The sequence below is a fragment of the Physeter macrocephalus genome, chromosome 20 (assembly GCF_002837175.3).
Source record: "Physeter macrocephalus isolate SW-GA chromosome 20, ASM283717v5, whole genome shotgun sequence".
Classification (NCBI taxonomy): Eukaryota; Metazoa; Chordata; class Mammalia; order Artiodactyla; family Physeteridae; genus Physeter; species Physeter macrocephalus.
Window position 1 is genome coordinate 25406243 of NC_041233.1, and position 19332 is coordinate 25425574.

At 38.2% G+C, this 19332-nt stretch overlaps 1 protein-coding gene across 4 annotated transcripts in view; it reads left to right on the forward strand.

Annotated features, from left to right (window-relative positions):
- VCL (vinculin) overlaps nt 1–19332 on the forward strand; it is a 109745-nt gene that overhangs the window by 44784 nt on the left and 45629 nt on the right. For all 4 annotated transcript variants that reach the window (XM_028480844.2, XM_024132160.3, XM_028480845.2 and 1 more), the window contains exons 3-6: nt 11655–11805; nt 11986–12094; nt 15226–15348; nt 16755–16915. In XM_028480844.2, coding sequence (XP_028336645.1) covers nt 11655–11805; nt 11986–12094; nt 15226–15348; nt 16755–16915 — 544 coding nt within the window. The remainder of the gene's footprint in view (nt 1–11654; nt 11806–11985; nt 12095–15225; nt 15349–16754; nt 16916–19332) is intronic.

Below are 19332 nucleotides of genomic sequence, written 5' to 3' on the forward strand. Positions count from 1 at the left end.
GAGGCCACAACAGTGAGAGGCCCGCGTACCGCAAAAGAAAAGAAAAAAAAAAAAAAATAAAATATATAATTGCTAAAAAATGCCAAAACAATTACAGTAATAACATCACAGATCACCATGACAAATATCATAACAATGAAAAATTTTGAAATATTGTGAGAATTACCAAAATATGACGCAGAGACATGAAGTGAGCAAATGATGTTGGGAAAACGATGCCTGTAGTCTTGCTCAACACAGGGGCCACAAACTTTCTAATTTGTAAAAAACACAGTATCTGCTAAGTGCAATGAAGTGAAGTGCAATAAAACGAGGTATGCTTATATCTTTTAATTGTTATATTTCTAATTTAATTGCTTTGTGCCCAGAAGTCTTGGTTGGTATGTGATCAATCTGTGACATAATAAGTGGTCAGTGTTGGTAAGTGTACTGTGTGTGCATAAAAAGAAAGTGTATTCTCTTCTGCTTGGGTATAGGGTTCTCTTTTTATCAATTAGGTCAACATATAAGTATTATTGATCAGACTTTTATAGTCTTACTATAAATCATAAACTGTTTATGATTGAGGTCTGTTGAAATCTATAATAATCGTAGATTTGTCAATTTTCCTCATAATTGTCAGTTTTAACTTTATATATTTCAAAGCAGTATTATAAGTGGTTACAAGCTTATGATTCTCTTGGATCCTAAATTCTGTTAATTATTTTGTTATTATCTTTTTTTAGGATGATTGCTGACTGATGTTTAGCCTACTGTTGAATCTCCAGATTTTGTTCTTTTTTTTTTAAACCACATCCTAGTTTTTGTCAGTTTTCTTCATAAGTAAAAATATTCTCTTATTGTGTGTCTATTCCACTTCACTTTGTGTTTAGGTATTTACACCTCTAGCTCATTCATTACATTCTGCTGTAGAACAGTGATTGTCAACTTTTTTCAGCATAAGGACCTTCAAATAATAATGGTGAGACTCTTTATTATTAGTTGATTAAGAATGTATAAGAATAAAAGTCACAATGAATTTGTCATGTTTTAAAATAGATTTTTATTTTATTCATCACGACAGCATCAACATACATTTGAAAACTACTAGTATCTGTAAGACACACTTGCTTATATGTTTGTTTCTGCTGTAACCGCAGCATGAGTTGGAGGAAGGACCAGAGGAGCTGACAGACCTGTAGGTAGCAGAGTTCTTGATTGAACCTTGCAGGATCAGAATCTCTTCTCCCTTCACAGATGCTAGATTTGAACAAGGGGTGAAAGAAGGTGGGGAGAAAGACTAGGACTAGTCATTCAGGCTTTAAAGGATTCAAAGGTTGTGACTCATACTCTGCCTTTCAAATAAGCTGCCAGCAAGACTTGAGGAGGATGTAGCTTGGGCAGCAGTGACACTTCGAACCTTCCCATCCCCAACATGCTGCTTCCCTTTCAGTTATCTCTGGGCTCTGGCAGAATCCTGTTTTGTTTGAAGGGAAGTTGAAACTGGCTACATACCCTCCTAATCTCATCTGAAATAAAAGAATTTAGTGAGCCTTTGATGTTTATGTGTGTTTTAGCTTTGTTATCTCAATGTACGTGTTCTAGCAAAAAGAGTGTGGTGTTGCTGTTAAAGGGTTTTGAATGTTTTCAGTATGACTCATTGTGGTTTTTAATTTTGGGTGTACACATGCAGTGTCCGGTACTGTCACTGAGTTAGGTCAGGGAAAGGAATAATTTGTGGATGAGGCCTGTAGGATCTTTAAATCTAGGAGCACAGGGTTGGAACAGCATGTTTTAGTGTTACCACGCAGTATACACAGGGGTGAGTTGGTGCTGGGCACTTGCTACTTGAACTAGATTAAAGTTTGTCATTGTACTCAGTGTTCCTAACTCCCTCCTAAAAACTGTAACTGCTGTAGCCTTCACTCAGGTTTCTGAATGACTAATGGCCAAGACTCCTTGACCTTTCTCAAAATGGCAGTGCCAGGAGCAAAGCGTATTGGCTGGTACTGGGAAGCCACAGAATGACTCTGCTTTTTGCTATTTTAAAGTAAAATTAGTGCCAAATGGCTAGTATATAAAAGAATACTTTTTTTTCACACATCTCCCTGGGTCTTTTGAAATCTTTACATATATTATTATCAGTTTTCAAATCATATGTATATGCACAAAAAGATACGAGGATGGAATGAGTTGATTATAGAGGCCATACTTCCTATTTGAGGGATACTAGAAAGACTGCATTATCAGTTGCTAATACCTGGAATTTCATTAAAGCTCATTCTTCAGGTTGACAGTTTAAATGCTTGAATACATAGCAAAGGGAGAATCTTTGAGTCATCAGCAGTCATTTTTACTGATCTGCGGTTAGGTTCTAAATGTGGGAAAGCAGAGTATTTGAGGGCCTGCCCCTTACCCCCAACCCCTGGCCTCTCACCCAGGCCTTATATTTATGAAGGTCCTGGACTTCAATATTTTCTTCAAATGATATATGTAGTCATAGAGGAAGAGAGGGATTCTTAAAAGAAGATGTTTATCATGCAATTAAAATTATTCAGTGTAAAGACTTAAATATACCACCATGTTTATGACCCTGTTTTGGCATTTCTTCATTTTAAAATATGATGGGCTTCAAACTTGGAAGTAATCTGGGCCTTTCTTGATCTTTCAGAGACCCTGCCCAGATAGGAAGGGAAGGAGAGTCTCAACATGGGTTAAGAAGACAGCAGGGATAGTCCGGCCAGTCGATTTTGCCTGCCAGATAATTATGCCAGGGCCAGCCTGGTTGGAAATGGACATGCTGGGTGCCATGGCCTTAGTGGCGGAAAGCCTCACCCACCAGCTGACTGTGTTCTTTCTTCCTCCCACCTGTTTCCTTCCTATCTACCAAGTGTTGTCTGTGCTTTTTGTAATTGGATATGCTTGTGGTCTGACCAGCTCTCTTGAAAGGACAGGTCCCAAGATGTAAACACCTGCTTCCTTGGATGTGCTCCAGGGTAATCTGACTTCCATGATGTCAGATTTTCAGGTGTTCTGCTCCATAGCACTGTAGTCTTTAGTAAGCAGAATGCATTTTTTGTGATAGTGTTTATAAGCTAAACGGCTATACTTGTCTAAGGTCAGGTTTTATTAAAACAGTGAATTTGGTATGGGGTAGTTTCCACCCCCCCCCAACATGTTTTTTGGGGGTGGGGTGAAAGTTTAACTTGTTGAATGTTTTAGAGAGCTTTTTGATTTAAAGTTATGCAGCAGTATATGTCTAAATAGGCCCATCAGACTCTCTCCTTTAAGGAGGCATACCTTGTTTCATTGCACTTAACTTTATTGTGCTTTGCAGATACTGCATTTTTCACAAATTGAAGGTTTATAGGAACCCTACACTGTCAGATGATGGTTAGCCTTTTTTAGCAATAAAGTATTTTAAAATTAAGGTATATACATTGTTTTTCTTAGGCATAATGCCATTGCATGTTTAATGGACTACAGTGGAGTATAAACATAACTTTTATATATTTATAGTAGAGTGTAAACATAACTTTTATATGCATAACATTTATAGACTACAGTGGAGTGTAGACATAACTTTTATACGTGTTTATATGCACACAAAACATTTGTGTGTCTCACTTTATTGTGATATTTGCTTTATTTCTGTGGGCTGGAACCAAACCCTCAATATCTCCAAGGTCGGCCTGTATTATTTTGTCCAAAGCTGTCTCTCTCCCTTCCTCATCTAAATCAGTGAACTGGGATATGATAACTGATTTTGACAGAAGCCAATTGAGATTGTTTGGTTTCAAGGTGAGGAAGTTACCTGTCCTTTGTGATAGTGAACTGCCCTCCCTAGTCAAACCAGGTCTATTGCAAATGCATGTTATTGTTCACAGAAAGAACTCTCGACTGTGTGCGTGCATGCGTGTGTGTGTGTGTGTGTGTGTGTGTGTGTGAGAGAGAGAGAGAGAGAGAGAGAGAGGGAGAGAGAGAGGGAGAGAGAGGTGGGGGGAGCGGAGAGAATGTTATTCCATTGGAAAAACAACTCAGAGATGCTGTGAGGAGAATCATCATTATAAGTAGTGCTGAACTTCTGAGGGCAGAAGCAGTGTTGTCTTCACCTTCTCTATCACAACTGTCCTAATCTCTTCGGTAAAAATGACTACTTCCACTTTTGTGTCCCCTCAGCATGTGCTGGGCATACTTTTAAATACTAATTTGTATTTGTTTATATGTATGTGTTGTCCTACCAAGGTGGTAACCCCTTAAAAGTAGGGACTTAAAAAAAGTCTAGGGAGTTCCCTGGTGGTCCAGTGGGTAGGACTCGGCACTTTCACTGCTGTGGGCCTGGGTTCAATCCCTGGTCGGGGAACTAAGATCCTGCAAGCCGTGCAGTGTGCTCCCCCCACCCCCCACTGCAAATCTAGTTCTAGGATTTGTGTAGCATGTAGTAGGTCCTCAGTATGTTAAATGAACAAATATATGAAAGAATTAAACTAAAGGAATTTAAGATTCTCACTTCTGGATGCAATCTAGAAGAACCTTTAAAAATGTCTTGTGGCAGTGAATCTTTATAATCTCTAGATCTGTTTTCCTTTTATTTTTCTTAAATAAAAAATTCAGCATAAGTTAAAGCGTCTTGATTAGTGATAATTGAAATCACATGGAACTGAGTAGTTTGGAACCTTTCCATCTCTTAAATTGTATGGGCTTATATCATGTAGTAATTCTGTGAAGAATGGATTAGAGGGTTATGAGTGGGTCCTGTGAGGCTGTCATTGGTCCATTGATCTAAAGCATAAGAGCTACCTACTAATTTAGGTTGAAGACTCAGAGGCAGAGAGAAGCCTTAAAATGTGCTAGTTGATTGGTTTAAAGTAGCTAAATCAATATTATTAGTATATAGTCAAGATTTATAATTATTTAGGAAATGGACCTTATCCCTACTGTCATTCTCTAAAATGCTTTTTAAAAATTCAGATTTGTATTAAAAAGTAGAAGATCACTTTAAGAAGCCAGGCAGCTTGAATGTTTAAATAAAATGTCATTTTCCACAGACAAGACAGACTCTTTCCTGTTTCTGCCTACTGGTTAGTCATAGTGGGATTTGTTTGGCTTTATGAATGCCATTAAGTTTTAATGTACAGATCAGATGTCTCATTGTAGGTAAAAGGAAAGGGTGTAGTGTCTGTTTTGGCCGTATCATTTTACCACACAAGGGAACCATTAGTGGAGAATAAAATTGATTCCTGTAAAGCTTTTCCATTTCGTCTTTTTTTTTTTTACTTGTTTCCTTTCTCCATGATGGTTATTCCTTTCATTTATTTTTTGCTTTTTCCAAATTTGAAACACTTGTGCAGTAACTGTATCCTTTCAAATAGGTGTAGTGTGATAGTTGCATTCTGTGGTGCTTATGTTTGTTTGCTATAATTTCATCAAGGTTCATGTTACCTGGAAATAAAATTAAGTTTGTGACCTTTTTTTTTTTTTTTTTTTTGTGGTATGCGGACCTCCCTCTGTTGTGGCCTCTCCCGTTGTGGAGCACAGGCTCCGGACGCGCAGGCTCAGCGGCCATGGCTCACGGGCCCAGCCGCTCTGCGGCACGTGGGATCCTCCCAGACCGGGGCGCGAACCTGGTTCCCCTGCATCGGCAGGCGGACGCGCAACCGCTGCGCCACCGGGAAGCCCTGTGACCTTTTAAAGTTAATGATTTCTATGGCCAGATGGTTTCATGATCTCCTGTACTTGGTGAAAATCCATTCATTCATTCAATAAATGTTTATTGAGCATTTATTATGTGTCAGGGATTCTACTCTGTGAATATAGGATGTACAGGGTCCTTGACCTTGTTGAACTTACACTCTTGTGGGAGATAGCGAAAACAAAACTGGGAGGGTTTATGTCTCATGGGAGCACATCAGAAAGGTACTTATAGATTTAGGATGGTTTCATGAAGGAAAAGTCATTTAAAAATGGCACCTAAAAGAATAAGTAGGGGTTAGTCAAGCAAAAGAAGGGAGAGAGAGAGAGAGAGAGAGAGAGAAAGAGAGAGAGAGAGAGGTTTCAGCTAGAGGGAATGGCTGTAAAAAAATACCTTGAAGCAGGAGGCCAGTGCTCTTCAAACTAGTGGTCTTCAATAAGTGGCTGACATCCCTAAAAGACTTTCGAAACACTTGAATATTTTTGAATACCTTGAATATTTTAAAGTTTTCATTTAAATATTTTTAAATCATAAGTTTAGTTGCAAAGCATGTGTTTTCTGCCCTGTTGTGTGTTATATACACATCTTAAATATGTTTCCCTGTAAATTTAGCTCATTTAATTTGTGGAAAACATCTGCCACAGTCATTGGCAAAACCAGTTCTCATTGTCTAACTAGTCAGCTGAATCAGATTTACTTTTTTTTAACTTTGTGTTTTAAAAAAGTTCTTGCTTTTGTCAGTCAATTATCTTTTAAAGATTTAAATAATAAGAAAAAATGTGTTTCTATCTTGATGCACATATTTACCATTTTGTGCTCTTCATTTGTTTCTGTAAATCCAAACTTCTATCTGGTATAATTTTCTTTCTTCCTGAAGGACTTCCTTTAACCTTTCTTATAGTTCAGATCTGCTGGGTGATGAATTCTTTTAACCTTTACATAGCTGAAAAAGTCTTTATTTTGCCCTGGTTTTTGAAATATTTTCTTTGGGTCTACTCAAAGTTCTTCAGTACTTTGCTCTACTGTTCTCTGGGTTGCATTGTTTCCAGTGAGAAGTCTGTTGTTACTCTTATCTTTGTTCCTCTGTAATATAAAGTGTCTCATTTTTCTCTGGCTGCTTTTAATATTTTCTCTTCATTATTGGTTTTAAGCAACTTCATTATGGTGTACCTGGTTGTAATTCCCTTGATATTTTTTGTGCTTGGGTTTTATTGAGCTTTTCGGACTTGGTGCTTTATAGTTTTCATTACGTTTATAAAAATTGTGGCCATTATTTCTTCAAATATTTTTTTCTGTCCCCTTTTCTGTCCTTTGGGGACTTCAATTGCACACATATTAGGCTGCTGGGAGCTGTGCCACAGCTCACTGATACTCTGTTCATTTTCTTTTAAGTTTTGTTTTCTCCCATTTTAGATAATTTTCATTGCTAGCACTTCAGTTTCAGTAATCTTCTTCATGCAATCTTATCTGCTAGTAATCTATCCAGTGTATTTTTGTATCTCTAGTTGTTCTATTTCAATTTTTTTTTTTTTTTTTTTTTTTTTTTGTATGCGGGCCTCTCTCTGTTGCGGCATCTCCCGTTGCGGAGCACAGGCTCCGGACGCGCAGGCTCAGTGGCCATGGCTCACGGGCCCAGCCGCTCCGCGGCATGTGGGATCTTCCCGGACCGGGGCACGAACCCGGTTCCCCTGCATCGGCAGGCGGACGCGCAACCACTGCGCCACCAGGGAAGCCCTTCAATGTTTTTTATATCTTTCATTTATCTATTCAGTCTTTCCTTTAGCTTTTGAACATATAGAATACAGTTATAGTAACTATTTTAATGTTCTTGTCTACTAATTCTGTCCTCTGTGTCATTTCTGGGTTCGTTTTGAATGATTGTTTTTTCCTCTTTGTTATGGGTGGTATTTTCATGTCTTTTTGTATGCCTGGTAAATTTCAATTGGATGCCAATGTCATATTACTGTTGTAACAAACACAATACAAATGTTTTATCTTACAATTCTGGAGGTCTGAAGCCCAGAATGAGTTAGCAGAGTTGTGTTCCTTCTGGAGATTCTAGGAATGGATCCATTTATTTGCCTTTTCCAGCCACTAGAAGCTGTCCGAACTCCTTGGCTTATAGCCCGCATCACTCCAACCTCTGCTTCTGTTACATCTCTTTCTGGTTCTGTTGTCAAATTATAGTGAGGTAATACCTTCAATGTGCTGATAAAACTATTGTCAACCAGAATTCTGTACTACTGAAGTAGTCTTTGAAGGATGAGGACAAAGTAGGCATTTTCAAACAAACCAAAATGGATACATTTTGTCACCAGCAGACTCTTACTAGAGGAAATGCTAAAGAATGTCCTTCAGACAATAGTCAGATGATTCCAGGTATAAGGCCTGAGATACAAGAGGGAATGATTAGCCAACATATGGGACAGTTTGTTGGTAAATATAAACAAACTTTGACTTATACAATAATGTAATGCCTAACAAGATTTAAAAGTTGAAAATAAAAGATGCAGCATTTTGTATGTGAAAACAATAACATAAATATGAAACAAAACTTGAAAACAATAGCATAAAGGTCAGGAAAGGGATGATTGGGAATTAAGTATGTTAAGATCATTCTGTTGTTTGGGGAGGAAGTAAAATTATTGACTTATTTTATTTATTTATTTTTAAAATTAATTAATTTATTTTTGGCTGCGTTGGGTTTTCGTTGCTGTGCATGGGCTTCCTCTAGTTGCGGCGAGAAGATGCTACTCTTCGTTGCGGTGTGTGGGCTTCTCATTGTGGTGGCTTCTCTTGTTGTGGAGCACAGACTCTAGGTGCGTGGGATTCAGTAGTTGTGGCACGCCAACTCTAGAGCATAGGCTCAGTAGTCATGGTGCATGGGCTTAGTTGCTCCATGGCATGTGGGATCTTCCCGGACCAGGGCTCAAACTGTGTCCCCTGCATTGGCAGGCGGATTCTTATCCCCTGTGCCACCAGCGAAGTCCTTATTGACTCATTTTAGATTGTTACCATGCCAAGTATGCATGCTAAACTATTTAATGAACCACAAAAGTGATAAAAATAAAGTATATGACCTATAAATTAGTAAAGGGAATAAGAAAAATATAGAAAAAGACTCTCAATCCGCCCCCCCAAATATATCAATAATAATAAATTTTTTTTTTTTTTTTTTTTTTTTTTTTTTTTGCGGTACGCGGGCCTCTCACCGTTGTGGCCTCTCCCGCTGCGGAGCACAGGCTCCGGACGCGCAGGCTCAGCGGCCATGTTTCACAGGCCCAGCCGCTCCGCGGCATGTGGGATCTTCCCGGACCGGCGCACGAACCCGCGTCCCCTGCATCGGCAGATGGACTCTCAACCGCTGCGCCACCAGGGAAGCCCAATAATAATAAATTTAAATGAGCTAAGTTATTAAGTTAAAAGTTGCTAACCTGGATTAAAACTGTGTACTTATATGTATATATGTAGTTATAAAGACACATCTAAAATATAAGGATACTGAGAGTTAGAAAGTTATATACCAGTCAAAATAGTTAAAGAAAGCTGGTTTACAATATTAATATCAGCAACAAACATTATTGGAGATATAGAGAGGTGTCACATAATGATAAATAGGTTCAGATTACAAGAAAGATATAATAATTGTAAATTTATATGTACCTAATAAGTTAGCCTCAATATATATAAAACAAAAACAGAGCTGCAAGGGGATATGGACAAATCTGTTGTTATGGTGCGAGATTTTATCACTCAGTAATTGATAGATAAAACAGACCAAAAAAATCAGCAAAGATATAGAAGATTTGAACAGCACAATTAACAAGCTTGAGCTGATGGAATATGTGAAAGATTTCACCTAAAAATTAGAGCAAACTCATTCTTTTCAAGCACACAGAAAATTATACCCTTTAAAATTACTAATTGTATATTATATACTCAAACTATATTGAAATCAGTTTTGGTCTATCATATTGGTAAAGATACATAAGTCTGATTATACATTGAGTTGTTGAATCTGTGAGGAAACAGGTACTGTCATCCACTGTGGTGGGAGTGTAAATTGATAACTTCTGTGGATGGCAATATGGCAACGTTTGTCAAAATTATTAATGTCCATACCTATGACTCAGCAGTTCCATTTCTAGATAGTATCCTACAGACGTACACATTTAAAAATGATATTTATTGGGAATTCCCTGGTGGTCCAGTGGTTAGGACTTGGGGCTTTCACTGCCGGGGCCCGGGTTCAATCCCTGATCGGGAAACTAAGATCCCACAAGCTATGCAGCACGGCCAAAAAAAATGTTTATTCAAGGTGATTCATTGCAGCAGGCTAATCAATTAGGGACTAGTTATGTAGCTGTATAAAACAATGAGGAGGCTCTTTGGGTACTTCTACTAGAACATCTCCAAGTTAAATTAAGTGAAAAAATCAAAATGCAGAGAGTATGCATGGTATGATCCTATTCATGTAAAAAAGGTGGAAGCCTATGTTTTTGTTTCTTTGTGCATAAAGTGTCTTTATTTTGAAGAATACAGAGGAAACACATAACATTGGCTGCAAGTAGATGGAATTTGAATGCCTAGGAGATAGTGGAGGGAAGAAAAATTTTCACTGTATGCCTTAGGGTTTTATATATGTATATATGCTTTTGTCATATGTATGGGATATATATATATTATGTAATTTCAAATTAAAATTTAATTTTAATTTAAAAATTTAAAAGGAACAGAAAATAACCAGTCATCTAAGACTGATCAAAAGCCACGCCAGTGAGGTCTTGCTCTTTGCTGATATTTATTATGTGCTGCCTTATGGCTCTGAAGTTTGTGAATTACCGAAGTATGCTTCTTGAGAGTTAGAATAGTGTTTTTTGCATCTTTGTATACATACCTATAGTGTCCATAGCCCACTGCTTTTTATGTAGTTGAAATTGATATGTTGGTTTAATTCTATTTTTTAACAGTGCAAGACTGTGTTATACTTGTTGAGTTTTTATATTATTTCATTTGATATAACTCGCTGTGAAGTGGGTTTTTATTTGCATGGGACATTTTCTGTGTTTTCAAATAAGAATGTGTAATTTTGGCTAAATATTTTAACTTAATTTGTTGCATGTAAGTTACTCAGTGATAACATAATGGATTTACTGAATATGAGGAAATGATCTGTTAGGTCTTTTTCAACTCTGTATAGAAGAATAATTGAATGAATGAATACATTTCAGTAGTACAAGAGGGTCAAGGAGAATACTTGCTTTATGCATTTCGGGTTCCTTTTTTAAATGACCCGCCGTGCCCCACCCTCCCCAAAAAAGACACCTTTGGCTGATCAGGTCATCTGTGTTATTAAACTATATTATATTAAACTATTACTAACTGATTCAGTTATTAATGCCAGTGACATTTTAATTAACAGCATAGTTTTATAGGGTTGTTTTCAAACTGTCCAGTTTGTCAAACAAATCCATTTGGCTAGATGAAAGAAAAATTTATGCATTACCTCATACTTTTGCTTTGTGTTTCCTCCTATTTCTTTGGTTTGTCTGATTATTAAATTTCACTTAACACAGTGCTTTGGTATTTTATTTCCGATGTTGAATCTGAAACTGTTGTCAGGGATATCAGTTCTTTGTGTAAGTGTCTTTTAATGGCAGTGTATGTAGGGTGAACAGGAAGGAAACAAAGGAGTTACAGAGATATAGCAACCTAAAGTAAAAGGTCCAAAACTTTTTCTCATTATTTTTTGTTGCCAGGAAATAATGAAGAACAAGGGCTTAGTGCAGGGAATGAAAGAATGTGCTGCCCTTAATTGTAAATTTTAAAAGCTGGAATCTTAGGTTGTCTTATAAATTGGTCTTGGCTATTTTCCATATAGGAAAAAAATGTGAATTTATATCCATTTACATTCTTTGCATTTGCATGTGATATTCTTCTGCTTGGTTCTGCCAGTGAGTTAACTCCATGTTCCTCCCCACAGGGTGGAGAATGCTTGCACCAAGCTTGTCCAGGCAGCCCAGATGCTTCAGTCAGACCCTTACTCAGTGCCTGCTCGAGATTATCTAATTGATGGATCAAGGGGCATCCTCTCCGGCACATCAGACCTGCTCCTCACCTTCGACGAGGCTGAGGTAGACAACCTGAGGCCCATGCAGACTTCTTCCAGACAAAAAGCCCAGCCTTAAAAGATAATAATGGAGGATTGAGGATTGTTTAGGATGACAAAATGTTGACTAGCTACACATCTGAATTATTGTGTTTTCTACTTATTGTTGACTCAATTGACTGAATACTATGAAATATATTTTCAGGTTCGTAAAATTATTAGAGTTTGCAAAGGAATTTTGGAATATCTTACAGTGGCAGAGGTGGTGGAAACTATGGAAGATTTGGTCACTTACACAAAGAATCTTGGACCAGGTTAGTCATATCCTACTTTTATAACAGAATTTTTTATGGATTGTCCATGTTTGATCAAGAGGAAAGGGGTACCCCTCCCTACCTTTTTTGTGGAAGATAGGTAATGATGCATTGAACTTTTAGTTGTCTCTACTCTGTTGATGGAGCTGACTCTGTGCTTCTACTGAAGAGATATCATTGTCTCTGAAAGCTGAATCTGCTTTCTACAGATCCTGGCCCTGTCTAATGAACTAAACTAGACATTGCAAATGTTGCTGGAGAATGTAGGAAATACTTTTCTATTACTGCAGTGCTTAAGGCCACCCTGAATCCTGACCTCTTCATTCCACATTATACAGCATTCCTTCACTGTCTACCAGCTGGCCTGTAGCTCTCTGTGACCTCTTAGCTTGCTAATTAGCCTGCCTACTTTTATGGATTCATGCCCTTGCCCAAGGCTGCATAATATAATCAGACCTAGAAGGAGAGAAGAACTTCTGTGGCTAAATCTCTGATTGTGTAGTCATCTGAGAATTCAGTATTCAAAATACATGAACAGATAATCAGCTTTTGGTGTTATAGACATATAACATGAACTTGAGGCTCCTTAAAGTATGAATGAGACCAATGACTAGACATATCAGATGTTTAATTTGTTAGTATTAAGAATCACATATTATCTTATAAAATTCTTTTGTCTTACATAAAATGTATTTTCTTGAGGTTTCAGTGCAGTCATCCTGTAAACTTATGGCAGTTAAGAATTTCTCTGAGCTGTCATTGAAAATCGCTGGGAAATGGCTTTAGAGCAGTACCCTTTAAACTTTCTCCTAGCACTGTGAAGAAATTTTATTTCTTCAAATGAAATCTTATGCAGATGAATTGGGAGATTGGGATTGACATATATATACTACTATGTATAAAATAGATAGCTAATGAGAACCTACTGTATAGCACAGGGAACTCGGTGCTCTCTGGTGACCTAAATGGGAAGAAAATCCAAAAAAGGGGATATATGTATATGTATGGCTGATTCACTTTGCTGTACAGCAGAAACTGACACAGCAGTGTAAAGCAACTATACTCCAATTAAAAAATAAAATAAAATAGACAAGCAACAAGGATATATTGTATAGCAGGGAATTACAGCCATTACCTTGTAATAACTTTTAATGGAGTATAATCTGTCAAATACTGAATCACTGTGCTGTATACCTAAAACTAATATTGTAAATCAGCTATACGTCAATAAAAAAATCTAATGAAATAATGAAAAAAAAATCTTTGCAGAATCCCAGCATATAAAAGACAGAAATGGAGCTACTCTGGATGAAGCAAAGGCAGCCCCACCCTTTCCATCTCCCTTTCAGTGCCCCTTGACGATCTGTGAACCTGCTTAAGAAATTCTAAGAGCAGTTTGAAAACCAAAGTGTTAGAGAATCGAATAGTACCCTTGAATAATAACCAAAGTAAACAAAAAGTGCTAGCATGCTAACTCCAAAACACCAGATGCTTTCAAATGCTGTCATCACCATAATAATAATAATAATAATAATTATTATTATTAAAATTTATTGTATTTATTTTTGGCTGCATTGCTGTGCGTGGGCTTTCTGTAGTTGTGGCGAGCAGGGCTACTCTTCGTTGCGGTGGGCGGGCTTCTCACTGCAGTGGTTTCTCTTGTTGCGGAGCACAGGCTCTAGGCGCACGGGCTTCAGTGCTTCTCACTGCAGTGGTTTCTCTTGTTGCGGAGCACAGGCTCTAGGCGCGCGGGCTTCAGTAGTTGTGGCACACGAGCTCCAGAGCGCAGCCCCAGTAGTTGTGGCACACGGGCTTAGTTGCTCCGTGGCATGTGGGATCTTCCCAGACCAGGGATCGAGCCCGTGTCCCCTGCATTGGCAGGCAGATTCTTAACCACTGTGGCACCAGGGAAGCCCCCATAATTATTTTTATTTGTTTCTAATTATAAAAGTGATATATCCTTATTTTGGATAAATTGGAAAGTACCATCGGCAGGCGGACGCGCAACCACTGCGCCACCAGGGAAGCCCCCAGAAAAATTTAAAGATGAAAACAAAACACATTATTGTAATTCTTAAGATTTTTTTCGGCTGCTAGTTTCTTAGCCCAGGCACACCTTTCTTCACTTTCTTGCGCTTCACACATACTGCGTTCTTACAAATTGAAGGTTTGTGGCAGCCGTGTCTCAAGCAAGTCTATTGGTGCCATTTTCCCAACAACATTTGTTCACTTCATGTCTTTGTTTCACATTTTGGTAATTCTCACAATATTTCAAAAAATTTTCATTATTATATTGTTATGGTGATCTGTGATCACTGATCTTTGATGTTACTACTGAAAAGATTATGATTCATTGAAGGCTTAGGTGATAGTTGGCATTTTTTAGCAATGAAGTATTTTTAAATTAAGGTATGTACATTGCGTTTTTAGACATAGTGCTATTGCACGCTTAATAGACTACAGTATAGTGTAGACATAACTTTTATATGCACTGGGAAACCAAAACATGCCTGTGACTCGTTTTATTATGATAGTCACTTTATTGCAGTGGTCTGGAACTGAATCCGCAGTATCTTTGAGGTGTGCCTGTACTAGGCTCACATGAGATTCTTATACACATAGGCTCAGTGGCCAGGTACATGGCATGAAAACTGGTATGGTAGCCAGGCAAAATATTTTTCCCCCCACTTGTGAATTTTTTTTCAAATATATATTTACTAATTGCAACATTTAAAAAATATTTGTGAATGTATTTATGTCAAATGTGTGAAAATTATGTCACATTTAGGATTTATATTTAATAAATTGCTTTTAATGAGAAGAATAAAGTTGCATTAATCTGGAGCTCCTTTAAGCGGCGCGCTTAAACCCCTTCCTAGCGCACCAGGAAGCAAAGAGGGAAGAAAAGGTCTCTTGCCTCTTCGGCAGCTCCAGACTTCTCTGCATTAATTTTTAAACTGTCCTGAAAAATTCTGTCATAAATGCTAGAGTTCAGTGATAGTATCTGTTGTTTAAATAAGTGGACAGTCAGTTTGGGCTTTCACAGTAATTCATAATGGATTTAGGCTCAGAAAGCCAGACTCTGGATTGTTTCACTGCTCACTCTGCACAATTTATTCTCCGTGCCCCAGGAATGACTAAGATGGCCAAGATGATTGATGAGAGACAGCAGGAGCTGACTCACCAGGAGCACCGAGTGATGTTGGTGAACTCGATGAACACCGTGAAAGAGTTGCTGCCAGTTCTCATTTCAGGTATTTTCTGCCTGTACTTTTTCTTACAGAAAAAAAACATGTTAACATGTTCTAAACTCTGGTGTTTATTTTCTTTTGCTGTTTAGTTGCATGTCTTTCAGCCTGAGTAAAAATGCAGCTGATTAGCTAAGAACCAGTATTTATCTTCTCTAATGCTCTCCTTCTCTTGCTCTTTGTTTGAAACTGCTCTCCTGTTGCCTCATACTGTTCTCTTGAAGTTCTAACAGGCCCTTTTCTCCTCTAGAAACTCTAGTTTTGGATGTATGGATTTTGACACCTTTATTTGTACTCAGAAAAAACAATTAGGAACTGAAATGGATATTATAGAGCACTGTAGAGTAAGGAAGTGAACCCACAGCCCTTTCCTAGAAGATATTTAACTCTTCTCTACGTTGAAGAGCAGGTGGTGTACACCAACTAGGACCACGTTCCCATTGGGCAGAGCCCAGAAATGCAAACATGGTGGCTGCTCTCTCAACTAGCAAAAGGGAGTTGCACTTATTGAGTGTCTAATATGTACCAGACATCTCATGGTTTATGTAAATTATCTTAGTCAAGTTGTGGGTTAGTTGGTTTAAGTGTCAGAGGGCAGCTTTATTTTCAGAATTTTATAAGGCATGTCACTGTAGTCGCCAGCTACTGCCTTCCTGCTTTGTAATTTCAAGTAGTAGCTAAAATAGGAGATGTGAGTGTAAGAGTTCAGAAAGCCCTTACATGAACTAGAAAACAAAAATTTGTAAATAGCGCCTTATAATCTTCTCAAAAATATGTTTCTGAGACCAACTGTTCCATATGGCAGAAAGGTTGTTGGGAATCTAATCTGGGTAACTCAATAAAGTGTTGCTTAATCTTTGTTTTCATAATTTTAGTTAGTTTATAAGAAGATATTCTCTTCTCTAATGTTTCGTTATTATTTTCTTCTTCTTCACTTTTAGGGGTTAGATAGTCCCTGCTATATGTTAAGAGAAATCATGGCATAAGACAAACTCAACACTTTGGGATCTTCCACTAGGATTGGGTCAAGCAGCATACTTTGGTTACAGTTTTACTGACTGTTTTTATCTCGTCCCATTAGGTTTGTGTTTGATGGGGCCAGTGTTAGGGCTGGGATGATAATTGATTTAGAAGGATAGTGGATATTTTGTGACTGTGGATCTTCAGTATATGCATGTTAAATTAGTTTTCTGATCATGAAGTGGTGATGTTTTGTACCTTGAGCTTTCTTAACAGTGAAGGTTGCTGATACTGGAACTTTAATGGCAGACTTGCAGTGTTTGTTTTCATATTCTTTTTAAGACCTTAGAAGCTCAAAACATGTTCACAGTGTGGAACATCTTGTGTGAATATTGTAATACAGCAAGACTAAATTCCAGGCTTAGTTTCTGATCTTTTGTTTATTTTTACAGCTATGAAGATTTTTGTAACAACTAAAAACTCAAAAAACCAAGGAATTGAAGAAGCTTTGAAAAATCGTAATTTTACTGTAGAAAAGATGAGCGCTGAAATTAATGAGATCATTCGTGTATTACAACTCACTTCTTGGGACGAAGATGCCTGGGCCAGCAAGGTAAGTGTTATTGGGGGAGAAATAAGCAAAATCCCCAATTTTCCCTTCCTGGGGATGTGATTGTCTCACATTTTTTCTTGTAATTGTGTGTAGCATAAGACTACTTAGATATTATGAAAGAATTTTCTTCTTTACTTTAGTAAAATAAAGGGTTATGGGTTACTTCCTGCTTTTGCACTTTTCCTTTGCTCTGAGGTAGAACAAACAAATAGGTATGCGGGGTGAATGTTGGTTGAAAGCTGAGATGTGTAGCTTTTCCTTCAAGCTGGCGTCTCATGGATTGGGCTGGTGGAGGAATTCTGGTGTGGTGAATATTCCCCTGGGTGGGAGCCCTGCCTTTCATGTGGGTGGTTGTTGCTAGGTGACTAAGTAAGATACAGAATATGCCTATGACTGAATTTTATGGAAAACTTTTCTTAACCAATTTTTGACCCAGAGAAATCTACAAAGGAAACTCTTGACATTTCTAGGTGTGTCCCTTCATCATTCTGTTTTCCCTTAAGAGAGCTTAACTGAAATATTAGTTTTCACGTTTGTCAGTTAGTTTGAGGGGTCCCTTTACCCTTGGTCTAGAATTTCCTCTTGAATTCCAGAAGGGTTGGTGGATTCCTCCTAGAGCCCAGCAGCGGTGGTTTGAGGTGCTGCTGCTCTGGTCTGCTTCTCCTTGTCTAGTGATTGGGAACAGAGACACTTGGGTTTACACTTCCCTTGTAGGAGCCCAAGATGCAGGCAGTGGGGGGAGCACATTGTCTCCAGGATCCAGCTTCCCCCACTGTGTGGACCCAAATGCTATCTCCAGGGCCACCCAGCAGGCTGGTGGCCGACTACAGAGGGGATCTTGTAGTATGATTTCCACTGGGTGCCCAGTAGGGCTCTGTTTGTCCTCCAGGACACCTATAAGGTAAGGTCGAAGCTGGGGCTAAAATCACCAGTCTCTCTTTTGTTGACCAGAAAGTTAAACTAAGAGTGGAGGAGAAATTAGTCAGCTTATCTTAACTATGGATTTGTTTTCAGAGGCATGAAGTTCTTGAACAAGTTCTAAGACTGTATTTTAAATCCATATTGTAAAATCATGTAACGTCTTTGATATTTTACTTAATTTTGCTTTTGCATATTTGATAACTTTCACTTCCCAGTTATGACTTCTTTATGCATCTTTTTTTTTGTTCTCTTGTTTGTTTTATTCTTTTTCTCACGTTTAGAAGGTAAGCTTTCTCTTGCCCTCTAGTTTCTTTTTTGCTTAAAAAGAGAAAAAGCATGTCTGTGAGGTTTTCTTGTGCTGTGTGCCGTGCCTTATTCTGTGTGCCGGTGTGTAACACTGTGCTCGAATATGCGTCAGAATTTGACTTAATACGGGACTTGGGGCTGTGCTGGGCAGACTGTTTGGCTCATGTGGAGCTGTTTCTTTGGGGAAAGCAAAGGGAAAGACGTTACTGTGGGATGTCAGGCTTTCTATATTTGGTGGGTGCTTTCCTCTCTTTGAGCAGGCTCCTGGGAACTGTTTTGGTCTGGTCATTCCCACTGACTTCATTTGAGGGGCAGATTTCCCCAGGTAGCTGGGTGACCCCTAAGTTACCAGTGGACCTTGCTCTTAGGAAAGGAAACTTCCAGCTGTTGCTATCTCTGTATTTGCCTCTCCTACCAGTTTTCTTTGCAGGCTCTGGAATTTGACTTTTGGAGATGCATCATTGAGGTTTTAAGCCAAAATGAAAATGGGTAGGCTAGAGAGTCTAGATGGGGCACCTGTCCTTCACAATAATCCTAGCATTAAAAATCAAAAGGAAAAAAGTCAGGTGTACCTAAAGTTTTCCCTAACTTCAGTACCTGGCTCACTGCATGTTCTGCTGTCTAAGCTGTGAATCAGCCATCGTTCTCCATGATCTCATGTTCCCCTAATCTAATCTCTTTCCTTATTCTCTTCCCTTTGCTTTTAGCAGATGAGAAATAGTAAAAAAGAAAAGCAGGCCTTGCAACCTTAATGTTTCTCTGTTTTTGGAGGGGAAAAGTCATCCTTCAATTAGTAACTAAGTGTGACTGAGCTTTATTTTGTGCAAGTGCCGAGAGCTGCTTCTTTAAAAACCAAAACTGTGGTCAGTTGAGTTCTTCAGGAGGATTAGGCATTTGGGGGCATATACAAGGGAAATATAAACCTGGTCCCCACTGTGTACAGTCTAATAGTGCTCTCAGTTTTATGCTGATCTGGAAGGAACCAGACTATTAGGATGCTGTAAAACTATCAGAATGAAAGGAAATAAATAAAATTAGCTCAGCTAAAAGAAGCTTAAATACATAATGACATCAGAATGAGCAAGAAATGTTTATTTTTTAACTTCATTTTGCTTTTGTTTTACATTTACCTGATTTAAATATCAAAATGCTATAAAGGGACTTCCCTGGTGGCACAGTGGTTAAGACTC